The 22,985-nt window shown below is 38.5% G+C and overlaps 1 protein-coding gene and 2 long non-coding RNA genes across 3 annotated transcripts; all 3 read left to right on the top strand.

The window, feature by feature from the left end:
- The first annotated feature begins 519 nt into the window (after positions 1-519).
- LOC136284345 (uncharacterized) lies at positions 520-5,097 on the top strand. The gene is made up of 3 exons (XR_010719171.1): positions 520-597; positions 1,524-3,280; positions 3,962-5,097. It is a non-coding gene; the product is annotated as an uncharacterized lncRNA (long non-coding RNA).
- A 3,629-nt stretch (positions 5,098-8,726) lies between these two features.
- On the top strand, positions 8,727-12,081 carry LOC136284331 (E3 ubiquitin-protein ligase TRIM71-like). The gene has a single exon (XM_066174517.1). It carries the CDS (start codon positions 8,760-8,762, stop codon positions 10,965-10,967), a length of 2,208 nt encoding a protein of 735 aa, XP_066030614.1. The 5' UTR covers positions 8,727-8,759; the 3' UTR covers positions 10,968-12,081.
- Positions 12,082-18,396: 6,315 nt separating this feature from the next.
- On the top strand, positions 18,397-22,892 carry LOC136284366 (uncharacterized). Its single transcript, XR_010719174.1, has 3 exons — positions 18,397-18,472; positions 19,183-21,006; positions 21,686-22,892. It is a non-coding gene; the product is annotated as an uncharacterized lncRNA (long non-coding RNA).
- Positions 22,893-22,985: the final 93 nt, after the last annotated feature.

A 22,985-nucleotide genomic window follows, 5' to 3' on the forward strand; every position in this document is an offset into this window, starting at 1 on the left:
TTAATTAAAGGTTATTTTTTATGGAACACCAACTTCTTCTTTCTTTTTTGTGAGGTAATACAAAACAATGTGGAAGGAAAATCTTTTAGTTCATCACAAGTCATTTAAGGCTTTTTTTTTCTCTCCACTTCAATTTTGCTTGTGCAGTTAGTGAAAGTTAAGGTGAATTGTATTCTATAAGACTTTCTCACATTATTTAAGGGTCATGTTTTGACAGATTGTGACATCCTAGAATAGGGGTGGATTTTAAACACTGTACTTGAGATGTATTTGCTTGTCTGTCAAGACCAGTCTGTGTCAGGTCTAGATGCATTTTCTACAAGTTTAACATGCATATTTTTGTGCTCTTATCAGTGAACTGCTCTATAAACTTACTCAATGACTCAATTCTTATTTGCATGTAAACAATTTTTTTTTCATTTCTGTGACATGTCCTGTGTTTTGCATATCAGAGACAAGAATTTAATTGTAATCATGATAATGAGTAAGTGCTAAGCTTTCTGTTTGACCTTCCAGGTGCTAGACAATACAATAAGCAAAGAAGCAGAAGAAGTTCTTTCTCCAGAGGAACTTGAAGAAAGGCAGCTGAAAATTCAGGTGAGCAGTGATTTGAAAAAAAACCTTCCACTTTTGTTGTTGCAGTTAAGTTTTGTATTTGATCTTTTAATAAACAAATTCTTATGAACTGAACATATCATTCCTATAACATTTTTCTTGTCTTTCTAACATAATTAAAACAAATAATTAACAATTGTATTTCACCTCAGTGGAGGTGAACAATGGTGGATATTTACCTTGCCATTTTGTGGCTCAGTTAATATCCACCAATATTCACCAACACTTTGGTGAATAATTGTTTTGATATATACCATACAGAAACCAAAAAAAATTAGTTCATTTCTGTCAATATAACGAAAAATGGTTGAAATTAATTTTGTCTCTTCACCTGCTTGGCAGTGAATAGTACTTGCTGATCTCTTCTGAACAAAGGAATCAGTGCACATGAAAAGCACTATTGACTTGAGTGTGTGATATTTTCTGACAAGTGATGTTTGCATGTGTAAGATTCTTTGTGAACTGCTGTGTACAAAAGAATAAAAAAGCAAAATCAAATTTACCAGTATTGCTTTTTCATGTCATTTCACTTTTGTCTATAGAAAATTGCATTTATTATTTTTTTCGTCAATTCTCTGAAACATATCAGATGTTTTTGTCGTCAAGATTGTTCTTGTTTGTTTGTTTTTAATTTTTTAGCTGCTTAACCCTTTCACTCCCAAGATCTAATTAGTAATTCTCCTTACTATACGCCATACAATTCTTATGATGTTAGGTCAGAGAATTTGGTATTGGATCAACTAATAATCCTATGATTGACATTCTTCTCTATTCTTGTCACTTCCCTGCTTGATATTATATTGATATTGTAAGGAGAAATTCCGTCTTGGTCACTTGTGGGAGTGAAAGGGTTAAGCCTCCTACATGTGACTGGTAGTGTGTTAAATAGCTTTTTGTGATGCTTTCAGTGCTACACTCCCACAGAAAAAGAGCAGCATCCCCATCTGTACCCACACCCCATACTCATGACCCCCTCTAAGGACTGCACCTGAAGAGGCTGCTCCCAAGGTAAGTCTGGACAAGCTGTGAATTCATCAAATAGGAAATTATAAGATTAAATAAGAAGATTAAATATGAGATGGCAGCTTAACCTGTTCTCTTAAGAGTGACTAGCATCTAATTTCTCCTTTCAATATCACCCCTGAATCAAACATTAAGGTCATGAGAAAGTAGGAAATGATCACAAACTAAAAAACCCTCTTGATTGTTAATCAAATTCTCCTTGTCAGCACCTAAGGAAATGTTTAGAGAGTAGTAGGGAGAATATGTATGCTAATGTTAGGGAGTGAGGGGTAAAGGTCTAGAGCTCTGAGTTCAAGACTTGGACATGTTGCTGTGTTGTGTTCTTGGGTGAGACACTTTACTTTCACAGGGCCCCTCTCCACCCAGGATTATATATGGATGCTGCTGTCAAGGAAACCTGATGAAATGCTGGGGGGTAACCTGCAATGGACTGACATCCCATCTGGGGACAAGGGGGGGGGGGATGTAAAACCAAAACCTAAAAAATCTCATAGACCAACCAGATGAAAACAAACAAACTGGCTGAGGGGCAAGAAAATGAGAGTGATCAAGATGAGAGCGATATTTTTTTATCCCTCTTCTCAATTAGCAGTCAATTTACTATAGTCCACTTTAATCATCATCGGCAGTCCATTGCAGGTGATGTTGACTGAGAAACAGTTAAGTGCTTTAGAGGCATTGATGCACTGCAAGTTCAGCATGTGAGCAGCACAGTCTACTGCAATGGTTGCATTTAAGACTGTCAGTTGTTGGTGTGCCTCCTTTTGTGAGCTGCTTGAAACTCTTTTGGAGACAGCTGATTCCCCCCCTCTATATCCAACCCCATTGATAAATAACATTTGTCACCTTAGTAAGATTTTTCAGTGATTTTTACTTTCCCAAACTTCAATTGCCCTGAATGCACCGCTTTTATTAGTTTCCATTTAAGGAGATTAAAGTATAGCATCTACCCACCTTATTTGCTTTTGCAGGAATTGCATTTGATATGTATTTAGAAACCGTCTATAGACTGAGGAGTGTTTTGATTGCATCAAGTTGCAATTGCTATTTAGGTATTCCATGCAGGCAGGAGTTTTCATGAACAAGTTCCTTTAAATAGTATGAAATATAAATTGATTGAATGAATTACTGATATTATAGGATACTTTTCACTGTACTCATGAACTGAGTACAGTTCTCCTTTAGGTTCAAATAGTGTTGACCATTGTTGAAATGATATCTTACTGAATGCATTGTGAATAAATTTTACTTGTTTGATTTGCAAAAGTGTGGTACTCTTCAACAAGAATGGCTGCATGAGTAATGGTAAGTTATCTTTTTTGTTGTATTAAAATCTCATCTTTGGCTGAAGTAGGCTATTTAGGATTATTTTTTTGACTTTGCCAGATTGCATCAGTTGATAGCTAAGATGTAAAGTTCATGAGAAACCCTTCCACCTTACTTGGTTTAGTTTAAGAGCCAAGTTAACCAAGATGTTGTCTTGCAAATTCTCATTCTTCAGAGACAGAGCAAATTAGATGAAGTAGCAGGAAGGAATGGGGAGACTGACTCCCCTCACCACACCCCTGGAAAGAATAGATATTTCTCCACAGTTGAGCATACTCTGGAGCACATTGTTGGCCAGCTGGATGTGCTCACACAGGTTAGTTGCGGAAAAAAAATTGTGAACAGGGAATTGTTTTGGTAACCAAGAGCCTTGGGGGGTGGGGACAGGGGATACACTCCTGTTAATGACCCCACCACGCTGCCATTCATAGGGGAGAATACCAGGGGTTGAAGAGGGACCCATGTTAGGAGGAAAGGGGCAAAAGGTGTGGCCCGATGAAAAGCTTACTCGTATCAACAATAATCAATATCCATTTTAAAACACCCTTCCTTTAACAAGACACAAGACTTAGAAACGGGGGACACAGCTTTCATGTACTCAATTTTTGCTAGTTCCTTTTACCAGCCTTTGAGAAGCATAGATTCATTTAGCCTGAATCAGGCAGTCTTCTTCTTTGTTTGGGGAGGGGGGGAGGGGGGGAGGGAGGGGGATGGTATGGAAGCACCACAGTTGCTCTTTCTCTCTCCCCCCTCCCCCTGGAAAAAGGAATACCTGATCGCAAGATGGAGCTCATTTCTGAAACAGCGACTGGTGATCAAGTCCGTGGCCCTCGTCGGGAAAAAGGTCATGAACAGTCTAATATGAGGTTTTTATTGTACAGAGACGAGGCAAAGATTTCATGCAACATGGAGATGTATTAGCTTATGCTGAAACGCAAGATATTTTTTTACTGTAAGGGAGAGACTCTTATATTCGTTACGCGACCTTTTGTTGCAGACGGTTTCAATTTTGGAACAAAGGCTGACGATGACTGAGAATAAACTACGAGAATGGCTGGATAAACAACAGAAAATAACTCTACAGACCAGACCTAACAAGTAGCGCAATGCGGCGTCAGTATAAAGAGACTTGATCATTAGACATGTTCAGAATTCTTTTAAAACTAGTCTTTGTAAGGTAATATTGTAAACTATGAAAGAAACTTTCAATTGAGTGTCGAAAATAGTCATGGATATAGTCATGGGCATTGGTTTAGCTTGACTTTAGTCTGTTACAATGAGGCGCTTCTTTTGACTGGTCTAGTTCCCTTACACAACCGCCGCGAGTTCTTATGTGATAAGCTTTTTAATTCCATCCTGTCTAATCCCTCGCACAAGCTCTATAGCTTACTACCTCCCAAGAATGAGTGCGAAGTCAATTTAAGGAGTCAGCACTCTTTTACTACACGGCGCCTCCACACCATTCGTACTCGAAATAGTTTTATCCATCACTATGTCCATAAAGCAATGATGTAATATTGTTTTTCTCTTAATTATATATTTTTGTCTTTTTAATTAGTTCTTCTTAGCCATGTATTTTTTGTAGTATACATTTTATTGTAAATCAAACGTAATTCAGCCTGTGGCTGCAAGGTTCTTGATAATAAACTATCTATCTATCTAACTGTTATTGGTTTAGCGAGCCTATACCGCCCCCTTGACCAATCAGGTACGAGCCTCATCATGATCGAGTGTGGAGTAGGGCCATTCGTATATCCAGCACTTCAGGCTTTTCTTTGAGTTATCTTTGGCATTTTGTTATATTTCCTTTATTAGAGCAGTTTCCAACTGAGTATCAAAAGTGATGCTGGATTGCTTTGGTTTTGCTTTACTTCGTTATGTGATTGGTCCAGGAAACTCGCGTCACAATCTCAACCAATCAAATGTAAAACTAAAACCAACTACGACTTGGTCACTCGCGTTTTCCCGCGCTTTAAGGAGGTTGCCTGTTTCTACTCTGTGTTCTCATTGGCTAATAATCATGGTAACCTTTTTTCTGATTGGCAGTTGTCATCACTTTGGATTTGGTTATTCGATACTTAATTGAAAAGTGCTCGACGATTGGCAATTGTGATAAATTTGGATTTGGTTGTAGGACACTCAGTTGAGTCGCTTTTTGAGAATACAGTGTTTTATATCTGTGTGTACATATCATATAAAGTTACTAAGGCAATATCGATCAGAACTACAAGTAGGTAAATAAACTATTTATACCTACCTTTGCTCTATGGTTGGTATGAGAACTTGTTTTACATTTAATCGGAGGTTGAAGTAGCTTTTTGGTGAGCTGATTTTATGTGCTGGTGTTCTCTGTATTTAATGTTCTTATGTGTTTTAAAATTGTTTTTGGCTTAAATACGTATTCAGTAACTATAGATCTAGACCAAACAGAACATTATTTGTCCTCTGGTGGATACGAGTTTATAATATCTCTCACTAAAGAGAGGTATTGTCGACACTCGAGGATAAATTTGTATTAACCCACAGCCAAGTAATGCCTCCTCAGGGTTGTCAAAAAGATTTTGTGTAGCAGCCGTCAATTCAGTGTCAATTCCACGTTTTATTCGATCCGATTAACTACGCTCAGCACACTCGAATACAATACAGTATGAGAAATCCTTAAAAACAAGCAAGTGTCCTTTTCCGTAACCTTGAACAGTGGTATAATATCCGTAATGGTTCCGTAATGTTCTTTTTCTTCGATGTAAGTCTAGTTAAACGATCCTCATCCGAAAAATAAAGGCGAAAATAACATGCCATGAAAACACATGTGCGCCGAGGTTTAACGTAGTGTCGAATGGCAAAACCTCGGTAGAGACTGGGCCTAGTGCTCAGGGAACCTACCATTTACATTTAGAGTAACTGAACTGTGATACAAATAAGGCCGCAAAAAAATTTTTTATTTACACCATTGTCATGCTTCCATGCCTGTTACTGGCTTAATTTAATAAACCTGCCTTCTATATAGAAAGGGCTTATCTGGAAATGTTAAGTACCCCCTTAATACTCTGTTGGCGAGGGCTGATTCCCATCACTATATTCCCCCCGCCTCTCCCCACCATCGATTAATAACGACCACACCCTTAGTTAGATTTTTCATTGATTTTCCCTTTCCCAAAGTTAATTTCCCAGAATGCGCTGCTTCTATTACTTTCCGTTTAAGGAGGTAAAAGTATAGCGCCTACCTTTCAAGTAGCCTTCCTAAGTTTGCTATGGGAGGAGATGGTAAGGAGAAGAAATTGCGCATGTGTTGGTTTGTGTTGCACAAAAACCTTGTAGGCTGCAAGGAAAAATCAAAGTGTCCATAGAAATAATGGGCTTTCAGATTCTATGCCATTTTCAGACTTTGTATTGTATCTTTAAGCACCGTTCAGAGCGTTAGAAAAGGAAAGAGCCGCGGGGTATTTAAAGAACATGAACTCTATTCAAACAGCTATGAACAGAGGGCGAGACCACACCAGCTTCACCCTCTGTTAGGCTGTCACCGTCACTCTTGAAAAGAGAAAAGCTTAGTTAAGAAGGTGACTCCTTCATCTCCTTTCAATTGAGTCCCTTTTTTTCAGCCATTATCCCTTCCCCCCATTCTCTCACTCCGTTCACATTTGTTGAACCGGAAGGCAGATGTTTGACAGTTGCATGGTCACAAGAATGAAGTGAAAATAGTGTGGCTGAGGAGAATTGCAGCCGAGCGTTTTTTTTTCCTTTTGGGCGAAGTCCGTCGCGCAAGTCGAAAAAAAACTAGTAAGAGCTACAAAAAAAAAAAAAAAGATAAAGATGTTCACGCGCCGGTCTGAGCCCTCGGAGTGAGCACTAACTTTAATTTTTTCTTCACTGATGTTTTTCGACTCGCGCGACGGATTTTGCCGAAAAGTGGGGACTGCCCGTAATATAGTGCTGTATCGCCGGTTACGCTAAATAAAATCCTGTAGTTTGGTTTAAAATGTTCATACAGGTTTGAACTAGTTTGAACTCTGTTAACTCAAATATAAAAGAGCAGAAACCAATTTTTAAAAAAGAGTTAATTATTCACACGTTGACCGAACGCTAACAATGTGATATTCGTTACGTTTTGTTCACCTTTTTCGTCACGAGACAGAATCATTTGCTAGATTTTAGCAGTTTAAACTGTTTAGAGTATCAATCTGTGTATTCTAAAAGTTCTGTCCGACTATCTTTTCTTTTCAAATGGTTCAAATCTAAGATTTTTGACGCTACTAACTGAGAACAGTTGGGGTCAGTCAAGGTCGGAGTTTGCTCAACAGACTAATTTGCATAATCTGCTGTCACGCTAGGAAAACAAAAATTTGAAGTCACGACGGCGAAGGAAATTAGGAAGGAAATTGCATGATGTTTTTATATTTCTATGCTTTCGGACATCTTATCAGAGGAAATCAGCCAAAGTTTTTATTGGTCTAGTCTGGAATTGAGAAATATCACCTAAGAAAGAAAGAGTACTTTTGACCAATTTCAGAAAGCTTTCTAAAGGCCCGTTTAAACAGTTTCAACATTTGACAAACATTCGTTCAACAAAAGGGCCTTCTGCAGCTTTGAATAGTGAGAGCTCTCAATAATCCTCAGTCCTCAACCCTCAATCCTCGAGAACGAGGTATCGAGGTATCGAGGGCCTCAGTTTTAGTGTTTACTTATGCTAATCAGAAAATCAGCCTCGAAACTGCTGTGTTCAGAGTGTACAGAGAAGGTTTACGAAGAGAGTGGATTGAAAATACCTTTCCACAAGTTCCCAGAAGACAGAGATCTGTTCACAAAATGGATAGTCGCGATACGGAGAGATGTTGGACGAGATGGGAAATATCTGCTTCCACGCAGTCCTTCACTCTGAGAGAGAACAAACCCCATGAGCTGCAAGGCCATGACAATCATTGTTTTCAAACCATAAATCCGAAAGATTTCTTACCGTTTGCAAAGTTGCGCTTTTGTGGAGGATCCTTTGCAGTTATTACCTCGACATTGCAGCAAAAACTTCAATTCTGAATTTTTCAATCGACTGGGATCTTAGTTTTTAAGTGAAGACGATATTCCTGATTCCAGCAGTTTTGAGGCATGATTTTCTTATTAGCATAACTAAAAACTAAAATCGTGGCCCTTAATGCCTACCTTACCCTCCCTAATCCACGATCCACACCAAATGCGACACACAAACGAATTAAAATAGGTTATAACCTTTAAGCTAGTTTCCGTTCTCAGAAGAAAGTAGATTTTACCTTTCCGTTTATCTCTCGTGACAGCACATGAAAACCAGACATCTGTTTATTGTTACTTTCTCACGCTTCCCTAGAAACATTGAAATCCAAAACTGAAGCTATCAAATGGCGCTCTGGAGAACACGAGATCTCTTCTGAAGAGAGCCAATTCGCTGCTTTTAATAGAATACTGCCTATTACTCGTGTGGTGTCAAACAAGTTTCTCGGAATCCCAAACTCACTAAACGCCGGTAAATGTAATGACGATAAAATGAGGTTGATGGTTTATTTCCAAACCATCGTAGCATGTTGTTTTTTGTGATACAGTGGCTACTGCGACATATTCGGTCACGCTATGAAATCGATTTTACTACGCAGTCACAGAGAAAGTTCACAATAGGTGGATAAAATTGCAATGTAAAACTGTCAATCTCTGCGCGAAGATCACGCGATCCGACAGAGATCTGATTCGCTGCTTTAAATAGAATGATAATCCAAGTTCAGTTTCTCGGAATCTCAAACAAAACAGGGCTGTATTTTTCTCAGCAATTCGTGATGGAGTCGCTTCTAAAAAACCTCAAAGAGCATGTAACATGTTCGATTTGTTTGGATACTTACACTAAACCGAAGACCATTGCTTGTCTTCATACGTTCTGCTGTGAATGCCTGGAGAGACATGCACTAACGAGCCAAAAACAAGGGTTTTATCGATGCCCCGAGTGTCAGGCACAAATTGGCATCCCTGAAGGAAAGCGTTTTGATAATCTACCAAGCAGTTTTCTGCACAACAGTTTGTTAAGTCTTCTCGCCGTTCGACGCAGCGGCGAGGGAGATGAAATCTGCTGTAGTACATGCCAGAAGAAGAGCGCTGAGATCAACTACTGCTTTGATTGCGAGAAGTTTATGTGCCCAGACTGTGTGAAAGCACACGAAGTGTTTCGAGAAACTTTGTTTCAAGGACACAAAGTCACACCAGTGCGACAGTTTCAAGCTACAGACTACGAGGCGTTGTTGAAACGGCAGTCGTTTTGCTCCGTTAAGTATCACGAGAAAGAAGTGACAAAGTTTTTTTGTGTGGGCTGTCAAAGCTGCGTGTGTCAGGTTTGCATCGCCATTGATCACAAGAGCCACGATGTTGTTCCGCTTGAAAAGGCAGCGGACGATGAAAAAGCAAACATCATTGCCAGAGCAAAGCTGGTCAAAGAGATGAAGGAGGTCTGCCGAGGCGTTATTCGTGAATATGAGAAAACGGAACATGAGTTGGAAACGAACATTACCACAGCTAAACGCCAAGTTTCCCAAGCAACCGAACAGATGATGGGAAAGCTTCGCCAACTACAACGTGAAGCCATTACTGCCCTAGAGAAGAGTCGCGTGTCAAGGATTGAGAAATTACATTCTGGAAAAGCATCGGTTGTCTCTTTGGAAAAGCAACTTGACCAAGCATTTGAGTTCAGTAACAACCTGGTTGAAAGAAGCTCAAGTTCAGACATAATGCAAAACAAGAAAAATGTAGAAGAACGAATCAAAGACCTCATCGAGACCACAATGCCTGCACTTCCGGTTAGCTCGTGTGTGGAGTTTGTGTCGACATGTGAACCAGAGAGTTTGAGTCTGGGATTATTTACGAAGTTCAGCAAGACAGATGTGCAAGGATCGACCGTGGAAGGACTGGATCAGAATTTCCAAGCTGGTGTAGAGGCAGAGCTACTAATTTGTCTCAAATCAAGCGAAGGAGAAATCAGAAACACTCAGCACACAGATCGTGTTGAAATACACATAGACCCTGCGGATCAGGTGAGGAGTTTGGTGAAGAGTGAAAAAGAAGATGGAAATTTCCAAGCAAAATTTGTAGCGAAAGTACCAGGTACTTATAAAATAGAAGTAAAGATAAATGGACAGAAACTTGCCAAGAGTCCATTTTCTATTCTGGTCAATGCACGAGAGTTAAATGTTATAGGCAAGTTGGACGTTCAGGGAGAAATGCTTCAAACTCCTGCCGGTATTGCAGTGAACAGTAAAGGTTTTATTGCTGTGGCTGATTATCGAGGTCACTGTATCCTGGTATTTAACGAGACAGGAAAGTTTGTGCTAAAACTTGGTTCTTATGGAGACAAGGATGGACAATTAAACAAACCAGACGGCGTCACGTTCCTAAACGATGACGAGATTCTGGTGGCAGATGAAGGTAATCACCGAATACAGCAGTTGAATGTTCAGACAGGGAACTTTGTGAAAAGCTTTGGAAAACGGGGAAGTGGAGATGGAAAGTTTAAGAATCCTGCAAGTGTTTGTACAACCAGTGATGGATGTTTTATCGTTGTAGCGGATTTTAATAACAGCAGAATTCAAGTGTTTACCATGGATGGTGAACCTGTGTTTAAGTTTGGAGACAGCGGCCCAGGAAGGCTGGATCATCCACTCAGCTGCGTTTGTTACGAGGAAAAGTTCATTGTAACTGACAAGAATAATAACTGTGTGAAAGTGTTTGATGAGAGAGGACAGTTTTTGTACAAGTTTGGAGAAAAAGGAAACGGTGATGGACAATTAAATCAGCCGCATGGCTTATGTGTTGACAAACATAACGTTCTCATATGTGATGGGAAAAATAATCGAGTTCAACAGTTTACATTGGAAGGAACTTTCACTGGAAAGACAAGTACTAATATTCAATTTGGATGGCCCTGGGGTGTTACCACAATGCTCGATGATCGAATTTTGGTCACAGACTTCAGAAAGAAAGATGTTTATATTCTGAAATGAATTTCCATTTTTGAAAGTAACCATCAATTCTTCGTAAGCAAGCCTTTTGCGAATATCTTAAAGTTTTGCTATTTTATTAATTTACGGAAAGTTGTGACATGTCACGTGTCGGAAGAGAATTCGAAAGAAAATGGCTAGAATCAGCAACTTGCTCTCTAATTTTTCAAGGAGAGTTCAAAGAATTGTAGACTAATCACTTCAGTAATGTGATTGTTTGTACTTTTAATTAATTATATAGTAATAGGACTGAGCGGTGTCCAATTTGGTCTGTAATCATACAAGTAATTGAAAAAATCGGACGACCGCGAAGGGGGAGTCCCATTTGTCAATCACGAGTTTAAGAAAGAAACTAGACATCGGTTATACGTTTTCATGAAAAGACCACGGTTCAGTCGCCGAAATGCGCGACAACAGCGCATGTATATGACACGCACTGTCCACTTATTCAGGCATGACATGTCAACTGTTCCATTCAATTGTCCAGTTACAGGCATGACACCTGCACTGTCCAATTGGTGCTCAAATCGAGCTGGTGATAACCAATCACATGCAAGAATTTTGTTCTAGTTTTGATCGACCACGAAATTGATTTCAATTGAGATTAAGCTTTGTAACGGCTTAAAGATGTAGGAGTATTGTAAAGGCAAAAAAACACATTTCTGCCAAATAAATCTACAGTGGCACTGATTAATGTTAATTGTTGTTGATTATTTTTACTTATCAACTTTACATTTTTTCATCATGTTTAAGTTGTTTAAGTCCGTGAGCATATTTCGGTAGACTTTTAGTTAAGTTTAATGATGGTAATTCCCTCATCAGATTGAGCATGCTTTTGTATCAATCTTTTTTAATTAACACATTGAGAGTAGCTTGTATGATCAAGCTGTAAACAATATGACAATTTCATAGTAATTAGTTGCTTTTGGAGGAATTACATTTAATATGTGATGAGAAACCGTGTAATAACTGAGGATTGTTTTGAATGCATTAAGTTAGCATTTCTATTTAGCTATTTTGTACATGGAGGAGTTTTCATGAATAAGTTCCTTTAAGTATCATGAAAATGTGAATTGATAGATTGAATTACTGATATTATAGGATATTTTACACTGTATTCATGAATTGTTCTACAGTGCTTATCTTCTAAGTTTGTATAACATTGACCATTGTTAAAACAAATATCTTATTGGATGCATTGGGAATGAATTTTCTTGTTTGGTTTTCAAAAGTTTAGTACTGTGCAACAAGAATGGCTGCATGAGTAATAGATAAATTTTCTTTTTCTTTTTTGTACTAAACACTCTTCTTTGGATGAAGTGGGCTATTGTGAATTATTTTTTGACCATGCCAGATAGCATCAGTTGAAAGCTAAGATGTGACGTTCACGAGAAACCCTTTCGCATAGCTTGGTTCAGTTTAAGAGCAAAGTTGACCAAAATGTTTTCTTGCAAATTTTCATTCTTCAGAGACAGAGCAAATTAGATGAGGTAACAGGGAGGACCGGGGAGGCTGATGGTTTGATAGGTATTCTAGCTACACAGCCTCCCCTCACCACATCCCCAGAAAGAAGAGATATTCCCCCACAACTGAGCATGACACTGGAGCTCATTATTGGTCAGCTGAATGTGCTAGCAAAAATTTCTGAACAGGGAAGTATTGTAGAAACCAAGAGCCTTGGGGGTGGGGTGGGATGTACTCCTGTTGATGATCCCATCATGCTGCCACACATTGAGGAGGTTGAAGAGGGACCCATGTTAGGGGGAAAGAAGCAAAAGGGTTTTTCCCATTCAAAAGTTTATACATATAAGCCACGAATCAATATCCATTTTAAAACACCCTTCCTCAAACAAGACAAGTCTTAGAAACGGGTACCCAGTTTTTGCTACTACCTTTTACCAGTCTCTGAGAAGCATGGACTCCTTTAGCTTGAATCAGGCAGTTTCTTTTGGAGGGAGGGGATGGTAGGGAAGCACTACAATTGCTCTTTCTCGTTCTTCCCCCTTCCCTTAAAAAGGAACACTTGATCGTAACATGGGGCTTAGTCGGGAAAGAGGTCATGAAAGACGTCATGAACAGTCTCGTGTGATTTTCTTTTTTGTACAGGGACGAGGCAAACATTTCGTGCAACGTGGAGATGTATTAGCTTGCGCTTGAACGCAGTGATATTATATTTTTTTAAAGATATTTTTCAGTGAAGGAGAGAGACTGTAATATTCATCGAACCCTTTTCCTTGCAGACAGTTTCGATTTTGTAACAAAGGGTGACGATGACGGAAAATAAACTACGAGAATGCATGGATAACCAACAGAAAATAACTCTACATATCAGACCTAACAAGTACCGCAATACTTTGTCGAAAATAGTCAATGATTCTATTGGTTTAAATCAACTTTAGTCTGTTATTGGTTTCGAAAGCCTATGCCGCCCTTTCGACCAGTCAGGTAAGAGCATTCACATATTTCCAACGCTTCAGGCTCTTTGCCAGTTTTTTTCTTTGAGTTATCTTTGGTTTTTTGCTAATTTCTTTTGTTAGAGCAGTTTCCAACTGAGTATCAAAAGTGATGCCGGATTGTTTTGGTTTTGATTTACTTCGTTGTGTGATTGGTCCTGAAAACGTATGTCACAATCTTAACCAATCAGATGTAAAACTAAAACTAAACACAATTTGGTCACCCGCGTTTCCCGCGCTTCAAGGAGGTTGCCAGTTTCTACTCTGGGTTCTCATTGGCTAATGATGATGGTAACCTTTTGTTCTGATTGTCACTTTTGACCATTTTGGTTCAGGTTTTTCTATACTTAATTAAAAAGTGCTCGATGATCAGCAGTTGCCATCACTTTAGATTTGGTTTCAGGACACTTAGTTGAATTGTGCTCTTTGAGAATACAGTTTTTTATATCCGTGTGTATATACCATATAAAGTTACTACGGCAGCACAAGAACCGCAACTAGATGAATTAACTAATTTATTTACTATTTATACCGACATTTGCTGTATATTCAAACTTTCAAAACGCGCACAACGACAGCATCAAGGAGCAAAATTCCCTATTTTGTGCAAACACTGTCCGAACAGACTGGGTTCCGAAACGTCTAAATTCAGTTAAAAGTACAAAACTTTGCATGCTGATCAACACAGTTCGCGTGTTTCCAGCCGAGGAGCGATGTAAGCGTGAGAATGGTCTGCAATAAAACAAAACATCACTTCACTTTCATTCCTAATTTCCGTTTTCCTTTTCCTTATTCCTGATTTTGCCAACGAAAAGCTACACCCGAGCTTGTCCGATCTTGTGCGAAAATTTCCGAATATCGTGTCGAACTGTTAAAATGGCCGCTTGGAGAGTACTTCAAGAACACAGTCAAGAAGAATCTTGAAGTGGTATGAGAGGCTTTTGCACACTGAAACAGAGGAGAAAAATGCTCTGTCTGCAGAGGGTCGAAGGGAATTGCTATGATCCATCTCTACAACCAGATAAAATTTTGCTAAAACCGACTGTCACTCGTCTCGGACGCAGTAATGAATATTCAGATGTTGTTATTGACAGTGTGATATCTCCTTTAATGATCAGTCGTGTTCACGCTGAAATTCATTTCAACAATGGAAAATTCAGAATTAATTGTAAAGGACTGAACGGGCTGCTAGTCAACAAAACAAAGCGTAGCTCTGCTGTCCTATGCGATAGTGATGTTGTTGTCTTTGGAGGTGCTGGCGTTAAAACGAAAGAAGGACAGAGTTTGTCAGCTTACGATTCGGAGCTTGTGTATGTTTTTAATGAGGTCTGCCAGAATGATTTTGAAGAAGTGGGCTCCCTTGGGGAAGGAACAAGCGATGGAAGCGTGCGAAGGCGAAGCAAACGGAAAAAGCCCGCATCACTAAGTGAAGGAGTGAGGTATGGGTACATAACACTCAGAAGTAGGGGTAGTAATGATGGAGAGTAGGGTCACTTGACCTAGAAAAGGAGTGTAGGGTACTAGACAGAGAAATAAATACTCTCGAAAAAAATTTCAAGGGGGTGGTGTGGGTTGAGATCATAGAAATTACAACAACCTCTTGCCTCTTTTGCTTCCTTAGCAGATACTATTTTGTCTGTAACTCTTAAGTGGGATCAAGATCATACCCCAGTTTTTTATTATTTTATGATTTTGCATGAAGACTATCATCTTTCTTCCAAGGGTCAAATACACATTTTCCCCAAAGGTGTAGGGGCATCTTCATATCTTAAGTTGGGGGGCCTGTTTCTTGAATTACTGTCCCAGTAACTTAACAGGCCCCAAACCATATTTTACAGTCAATATTTAACACCAATAGAGAAGCAGATTCTAACAACCCTAACCAGTTCATTTTTAATATTTTGTTGATAGTTGTATTGTATAATTTTCACAACTTTTGAAACCCTCATCTTGAATGAAACAGACAGCTGTACAGGCCTCTTAAGTTACCAGGATCTTCCAGAAACAGGTTCCCACTCATTACACCTCCTTAACATACCCATTTTGTTGTATGTGTTCCTAAAATCAAGTTCCAGACTGCTAAAAATAAGACCAAGCGTCAAGACCTAATCTGAACTTCCTATTGAATGCTGATAGGCCAGTGTCAAACTTCTAATATTTTTGTAATTTTCAGCTCTCCATGTGAAAAGAAGACTAAAGGCAGCATGGACGATAAGCAGGTAGATAAACTTGGGCTTCTGATTTAATGATTATCAAGTGGCAAATTACTTTTTTTATATCATTTTTAAAGAAAAGGCAAAGAGAAAACAAATTTACCTTATAAAATTCTTTACCACTGAAATTAAATTTATAGGGTTATGACCCTAAGGACAGGTTATTTTTAGAGATCTAACCCAAACCATGGTTTCACACATTCAGTGGATCCAAGGCTTTCTCTATAACAGGGTTGTTGATTTTATTAAATTGTCATCTCCATCTACTGTTAGCTTTTGGCCCTCTTGACAATGTTCACAAAAACAAATGCTCAGATGAAAGTTCCAGCTAAACTGAAGATTATTTAGGATGAGGTCTTGTGAAATAATGGCTAAACTTTGTTTAAATAATTAGATCAAGAAAGCAACTTCTGGATAAGTTTTAGTACCGTGTATTCTAATATTTACTGGATAGCATATGGACATTATTAAGTTACAGACTTAATCACTGCTGAAAATTTAAGAGTTAAAAGAGATGAATTTTACATTTTATCAGGATAATCAATTTCTCATGGTATCATTCAGTGCAGTACATTGTGTTCTGTGGCATGTATCAAAACCGTTAATATTATTTTCCAATCCCAGGTTTTTGAAGTTGATCAAAAAAGCTGATCCACAGGAAGAAGTAAACATCACTGAAGGTACATTTAACTCTAAGAAGTGAATTAAACTGAACTTTATCTTGTGTAATGTTACAAATGTAGGATGCAACTCTCCACTGAAGGCATCTGTCTATTGTAGGGATGTGAAGAAAAAAGCCCTTAATGCCACTTTTGATAAAAAAGAGTAAATATAAAGTCTGTTTGCAAGCAAAGTGACCCAACTACTGGGAGATTATTCTGGCTTCCTTAGCATGAAGCAACTAGGAGTTTCACCACTCCCCCCCTAGATGGGATATCAGCTCATCACAAGGTTATCCCCCCCCTCCCCCCCCAGCATTTCATCAGGCTTCCCTGAAAATTATCTGGTACCCAGTTATACTCCTCTCACTTTCGATTTAATGCTACATGACTTTGTATATTCTCCATCAAAATTGCAAGTTTTCCTCTAACAAAAGTCTGGGAGAAAGTTATTATCAATTGCATCAGAGGTTACATAGCCAGGGCTCATGTTAAATTTTTATTTCATATAGTAGATGACAGCAGATCAAAGAGATGCCTAAAAGATTTAAATGAGGAGCTACTTTGTTGTATCTGTCGCGAACTCATGGTATTGGCACACACTTTGCCTTGCTCACACACTTTCTGTTTTTGTTGTATCAGGGACTGGCTTTGGTGAGACATATCACAGAGCATTTTCTTAGTTCTAAAGTCATCTTAACCTGTAACCTTTTAACCCCTAAGGGTGATTAGCATCTAATTTCTCCTTACCATATCACCCTTAAATTACACATTAAAGTTGTGACAATAAAGGAAACAATCAGCAACTTAAGAAGTCCTTGATTGTGAAACAAATTCTCCTTGTCAGCACCTTTGGGAATGTATAGAGAACAGTATGGAGAATATACATAGTGATGTTAGGGTGTAAAGGTTTAAGGTAAATCTGTTGGGTCATTTGAAATTATTTAACAGCACATTATTTAATTCAGAAACAACAAATTAGTCGTAGGTCAAACAGAGTCATTATTTTATAAAAACTTAATAGTTCACTTGTTTTTGCAAAGAAAAGAACCTTCATACAATTGATGTGTAATCTTCAATTGCAAAGGCATAATGTGTGGACTCTATCCTATTGGTTCTTAAATTGAGCTTCTAACCAATCACATTTGAGAATTTTATTTCAGTTTGATTCACTAATGTGATTGTATTGATTGATATAATTGAAAGAGTGCTAAGAATAAAATGACATGTCAATGGAGCAAAAAGTGTTAATTAAAAGTTATTTTTCTTGTTTTCTACTTAGTCATTCAAAAGACTGTCCAATCTGTAGAGCAAAGGCTTAACTCAAGTCTGCTGTACCAGTGAAGGTGAGTGAATCCTTTACACCCTAACATCAGTATGCATATTCTCCATACTGTTTGCTCTACATTTCCTAAAGTGCTGACAAGGAGAAATTGTTGAACAATCAAGGGCTTCTTTAGTCAGTGATTATTTCCTGTATTCTCAAGACCTTAATGTGCGATTCAGGGGTGATATTGTAAGGAGAAATTAGATGCTTGTTACTCTTAGGGTTCTAAGGGTTATCAGTTGGAGGGGTGATTAGAAAAGAGCCTTAAGGTTATTTTTTATGGAACACCAACTTCTTCTTTCTCTTTTGTGAGGTAATACAAAACAATGTGGAAGGAGAATCTTGTAGTTCATCAGAAGTCATTTAAGGCTTTTTTTTTCTCTCCACCTCTTCAATTTTGCTTGGGCAGTTAGTGAAAGTTAAGGTGAATTGTATTCTATAAGACATTCTCATGTTATTTAAGGGTCATGTTTTGTCAGATTGTAGCATCGTAGAATAGGGGTGGATTTTAAACACTGTACTTGAGATGCATTTCCTTGTCTGTCAAGACCAGTCTGTGTCTGGTCTAGATCCATTCTCTGCAAGTTTAACATGCATATTTTTGTACTCTCATCTGTGAACTGCTCTGTAAACTTACTCAATGACTCAATTCTTATTCACATGTAAACAATTTTTTTTAAATTTCTGTGACATGCCCTGTATTTTGCATATCAGAGACAAGAATTTAATTGTAATGATAATAAGTAATTGCTAAGCTTTCTGTTTGACCTTCCAGGTGCTAGACAATACAATAAACAAAGTAGCAGAAGAAGTTCTTTCTCCAGAGGAACTTGAAGAAAGGCAGCTGAAAATTCAGGTGAGCAGTGATTTGGAAAAAAAAACCTCCCACTTTTGTTGTTGCAGTTAAGTTTTGTGTTTGATCTTTTAATAAACAAATTCTTAATGAACTGAACATATCATTCCTATAACATTTTTCTTCTCTTTCTAACATAATTAAAACAAATAATTAACAATTGTATTTCACCTCAGTGGAGGTGAACAATGGTGGATATTTACCTTTGCCATTTTGTGGCTCAGTTAATATCCACCAATATTTAACAACACTTTGGTGAATAATTGTTTTGATATATACCATACAGAAACCAAAAAAAATGAGTTCATTTCTGTCAATATGACGAAAAATGGTTGAAATTAATTTTGTCTCTTCACCTGCTTGGCAGTGAATAGTACTTGCTGATCTCTTCTCAACAAATGAATCAGGGCACATGAAAAGCACTATTCACCTGTGTGATATTTTCTGACAAGTGATGTTTGCATGTGTAAGATTCTTTGTGAACTGCTGTGTACAAAAGATTAAAAAAGCAAAATCAGTATTGCTTTTTCATGTCATTTCACTTTTGTTTATAAAAAATTGCATGTAATATTTTTTTTGTCAATTCTCTGAAACATGTCAGATATTTTTGTCTTCAAGATTGTTCTTGTTTGTTTGTTTTTAATTTTTTAGCTGCTTAAGCCTCCTACATGTGACTGGTTGTGTGTTAAATAGCTTTTTGTGATTCTTTTTAGTGCTACTGACTCCCACAGAAAAAGAGCAGCATCCCCATCTGTACCCACACCCCATACTCATGACCCCCTCCAAGGACTGCACCCGAAGAGGCTGCTCCCAAGGTAAGTCTGGACAAGCTGTGAATTCATCAAATAGGAAATTATAAGATTAAATAAGAAAATGAGATGGCAGCTTAACCTGTTCTCTTAAGAGTGATTAGCATCTAATTTCTCCTTTCAATATCACCCCTGAATCAAACATTAAGGTCATGAGAAAATAGGAAATGATCACAAACTAAAAAAACCCTCTTGATTGTTAATCAAATTCTCCTTGTCAGCACCTAAGGAAATGTTTAGAGAGCAGTAGGGAGAATATGTATGCTAATGTTAGGGAGTGAGAGGTAAATGTCTAGAGCTCTGAGTTCAAGACTTGGACATGTTGCTGTGTTGTGTTCTTGGGTGAGACACTTTACTTTCACAGGGTTCTCTCCACCCAAGATTATATATGGATACTGCTGTCAAGGAAACCTGATGAAATGCTGGGGGGTAACCTGCAATGGACTGACATCCCATCTGGGAAGGGGGGGGGGGTGTAAAACCAAAACCTAAAAAATCTCATAGACCAACCAGATGAAAAGAAAATAACACCAGCAGGTGATAAGAACTGACAGTGAAAACAAACAAACTGGCTGAGGGGCAAGAAAATGAGAGTGATCAAGATGAGAGCGATATTTTTTTTATCCCTCTTCTCATTAGCAGTCAATTTACTATAGTCCACTTTAATCATCATTGGCAGTCCATTGCAGGTGATGTTGACTGAGAAACAGTTAACTGCTTTAAGGGCATTGATGCACTGCATGTGAGCAGCACATTCTACTGCAATGGTTGCATTTAAGACTGTCAGTTGTTGGTGTGCCTCCTTTTGTGAGCTGCTTGAAACTCTGTTGGCAACAGCTGATTTCCCCCCCCCCCCTCTATATCCAACCCCATTGATAAATAACGATTGTCACCTTAGTAAGATTTTTCAGTGATTTTTACTTTCCCAAACTTCAATTTCCCTGAATGCACCGCTTTTATTAGTTTCCGTTTAAGGAGATAAAAGTATAGCATCTACCCACCTTATTTGCTTTTGCAGGAATTGCATTTGATATGTATTTAGAAACCGTCTATAGACTGAGGAGTGTTTTGATTGCATCAAGTTGCAATTGCTATTTAGGTATTCCATGCATGCAGGAGTTTTCATGAACAAGTTCCTTTTAATAGTATGAAATATAAATTGATTGAATGAATTACTGATATTATAGGATACTTTTCACTGTACTCATGAACTGAGTACAGTTCTCCTTTAGGTTCAGATAGTGTTGACCATTGTTGAAGTGATATCTTACTGAATGCATTGTGAATAAATTTACTTGTTTGATTTGCAAAAGTGTGTTACTGTGCAACAAGAATGGCTGCATGAGTAATGGTAAGTAATCTTTTTTTTTGCATTAAAATCTCATCTTTGGATGAAGTAGGCTATTTAGGATTATTTTTTTGACTTTGCCAGATTGCATCAGTTGATAGCTAAGATGTGAAGTTCATGAGAAACCCTTCCACCATACTTGGTTCAGTTTAAGAGCCAAGTTAACCAAGATGTTGTCTTGCAAATTCTCACTCTTCAGAGACAGAGCAAATTAGATGAAGTAGCAGGGAGGATTCAGGGGAGGCTGATGGTTTGGGAGGCATTCCAGCTACACAGCCTCTGCCAGGGCCCTCACCACACCCCTGGAAAGGAGAGATATTCCTCCACAGTTGAGCATAACTCTGGAACACATTGTTGACCAGCTGGATGTGCTCACACAGGTTAGTTGTGGAAAAATTTGTGAACAGGGAATTGTTTTGGAAACCAAGAGCCTGGGGGGGGGGGTGGGGACGGGGATGCACTCCTGTTAGTGACCCCATCACGCTGCCATTCATAGGGGAGAATACCAGGGGTTGAAGAGGGACCCGTGCTAGGGGGAAAGGAGCAAAAGGTGTGGCCCAATGAAAAGCTTACACATATCACCTATCGATCAATATCCATTTTAAAACACCCTTCCTTTAACAAGACACAAGACTTAGAAACGGGGGACACAGCTTTCGCGTACTCAATTTTTGCTAGTTCCTTTTACCAGTCTTTGAGAAGCATAGATTCATTTAGCCTGAATTAGGCGGTCTTCTTCTTTGTTTGGGGGGGGGGGGAGAGGGAGGAAGGGGGATGGTATGGAAGCACCACAGTTGCTCTTTCTCTCTTCCCCCTCCCCCTGGGAAAAGGAATACCTGATCGCAAGATGGAGCTCATTTCTGAAACAGCGACTGGTGACCAAGTCCGTGGCCCTCGTCGGGAAAAAGGTCACGAACAGTCTAATATGGGTTTTTATTGTACAGAGACGAGGCAAAGATTTGATTCAACACGGAGATGTATTAGCTTATGCTGAAGCGAAAAATATTTTTTAGAGTAAGGGAGATACTCTAATATTCATTGCGCCGCCTTTTGTTGCAGACAGTTTCAATTTTGGAACAAATGCTGACGATGACTGAGAATAAATTACGAAAATGCCTGGGTAATCAACAGAAAATAACTCTACAGATCAGACCTAATGAGTAGCGCGATGCGGCGTCAGTATAAAGAGACTTAATCACTAGACATGTTCAGAATTCTTTTAAGACTAGTCTTTGTATGGTAATATTGTAAACTATGAAAGAAATTTTCAATTGAGTGTCGAAAGTAGTCATGGATATAGTCATGGGCATTGGTTTAGCTTGACTTTAGTCTGCTATTGGTTTAGAGAGCCTATGCTGCCCTCTTGACCAATCAGGTACGAGCCTCATCAAGATCGAGTGTGGAGTAGGGCCATTCGTATATTTCCAACGCGTCAGGCTCTTTGCCAGTTTTTTTCTTTGAGTTATCTTTGGCATTTTATTATATTTCCTTTATTAGAGCAGTTTCCAACTGAGTATCAAAAGTGATGCTGGATTGCTTTGGTTTTGCTTCACTTCGTTGTGTGATTGGTCCAGAAAACTCGTGTCACAATCTCAACCAATCAAATGTAAAACTAAAACCAAACACGACTTGGTCACTCGCGTTTTCCCGCGCTTTAAGGAGGTTGCCTGTTTCTACTCTGTGTTCTCATTGGCTAATAATCATGGTAACCTTTTTTCTGATTGGCAGTTGTCATCACAACTGGATTTGGTTTTCGATGCTCAATTGAAAAGTGCTCGACGATTGGCAGTTGTGATCAATTTGGATTTGGTGATCCAGTTGTGATCAATTTGGATTTGGACACTCGATTGAAATTCGCTTTTTGAGAATACAGTGTTGTATATCTGTGTGCATGTACATATCATATAAAGTTACTAAGGCAATACCAGAACTACAAGTAGATTAATAAACTATTTATACCTACCTTTGCTGTATGTTTGGAATGAGAACTTGGTTTACATTTAGTCGAAGGTTGAAATAGCTTTTTTGTGAGCTGATTTTATTTTCTGGTGTTCTCTGTATTCAATATTCTTATATGTTTTAAAATTGTTTTTGGTTTAAATACGTAGTCAGTAACTATAGATCCACGGCCAAGTAATGGCTTCTCAGGGTTGTCAAAAAGATTTTGTGTAACAGCCGTCAATTCAGTGTCAATTCCACGTTTTATTCGATCCGAACAAATACGCTCAGCACACTGTTTGAATACAATACTGAATGAGAAATCCTTTCAAACAAGCAAGTGTCCTTTTCCGTAACCTTGAAAGGTGCTACAATATCCGTAATGATTTCGTAATGATCTATTTCTTCGATGTGAGTCTAG

Source organism: Pocillopora verrucosa, chromosome 11 (assembly GCF_036669915.1).
Source record: "Pocillopora verrucosa isolate sample1 chromosome 11, ASM3666991v2, whole genome shotgun sequence".
Lineage (NCBI taxonomy): Eukaryota > Metazoa > Cnidaria > Anthozoa > Scleractinia > Pocilloporidae > Pocillopora > Pocillopora verrucosa.

Excerpts from the sequence above, each read along its gene's own strand:
- LOC136284331 (XM_066174517.1), top strand. The coding sequence starts at position 8,760 with ATGGAGTCGCTTCTAAAAAACCTCAAAGAGCATGTAACATGTTCGATT.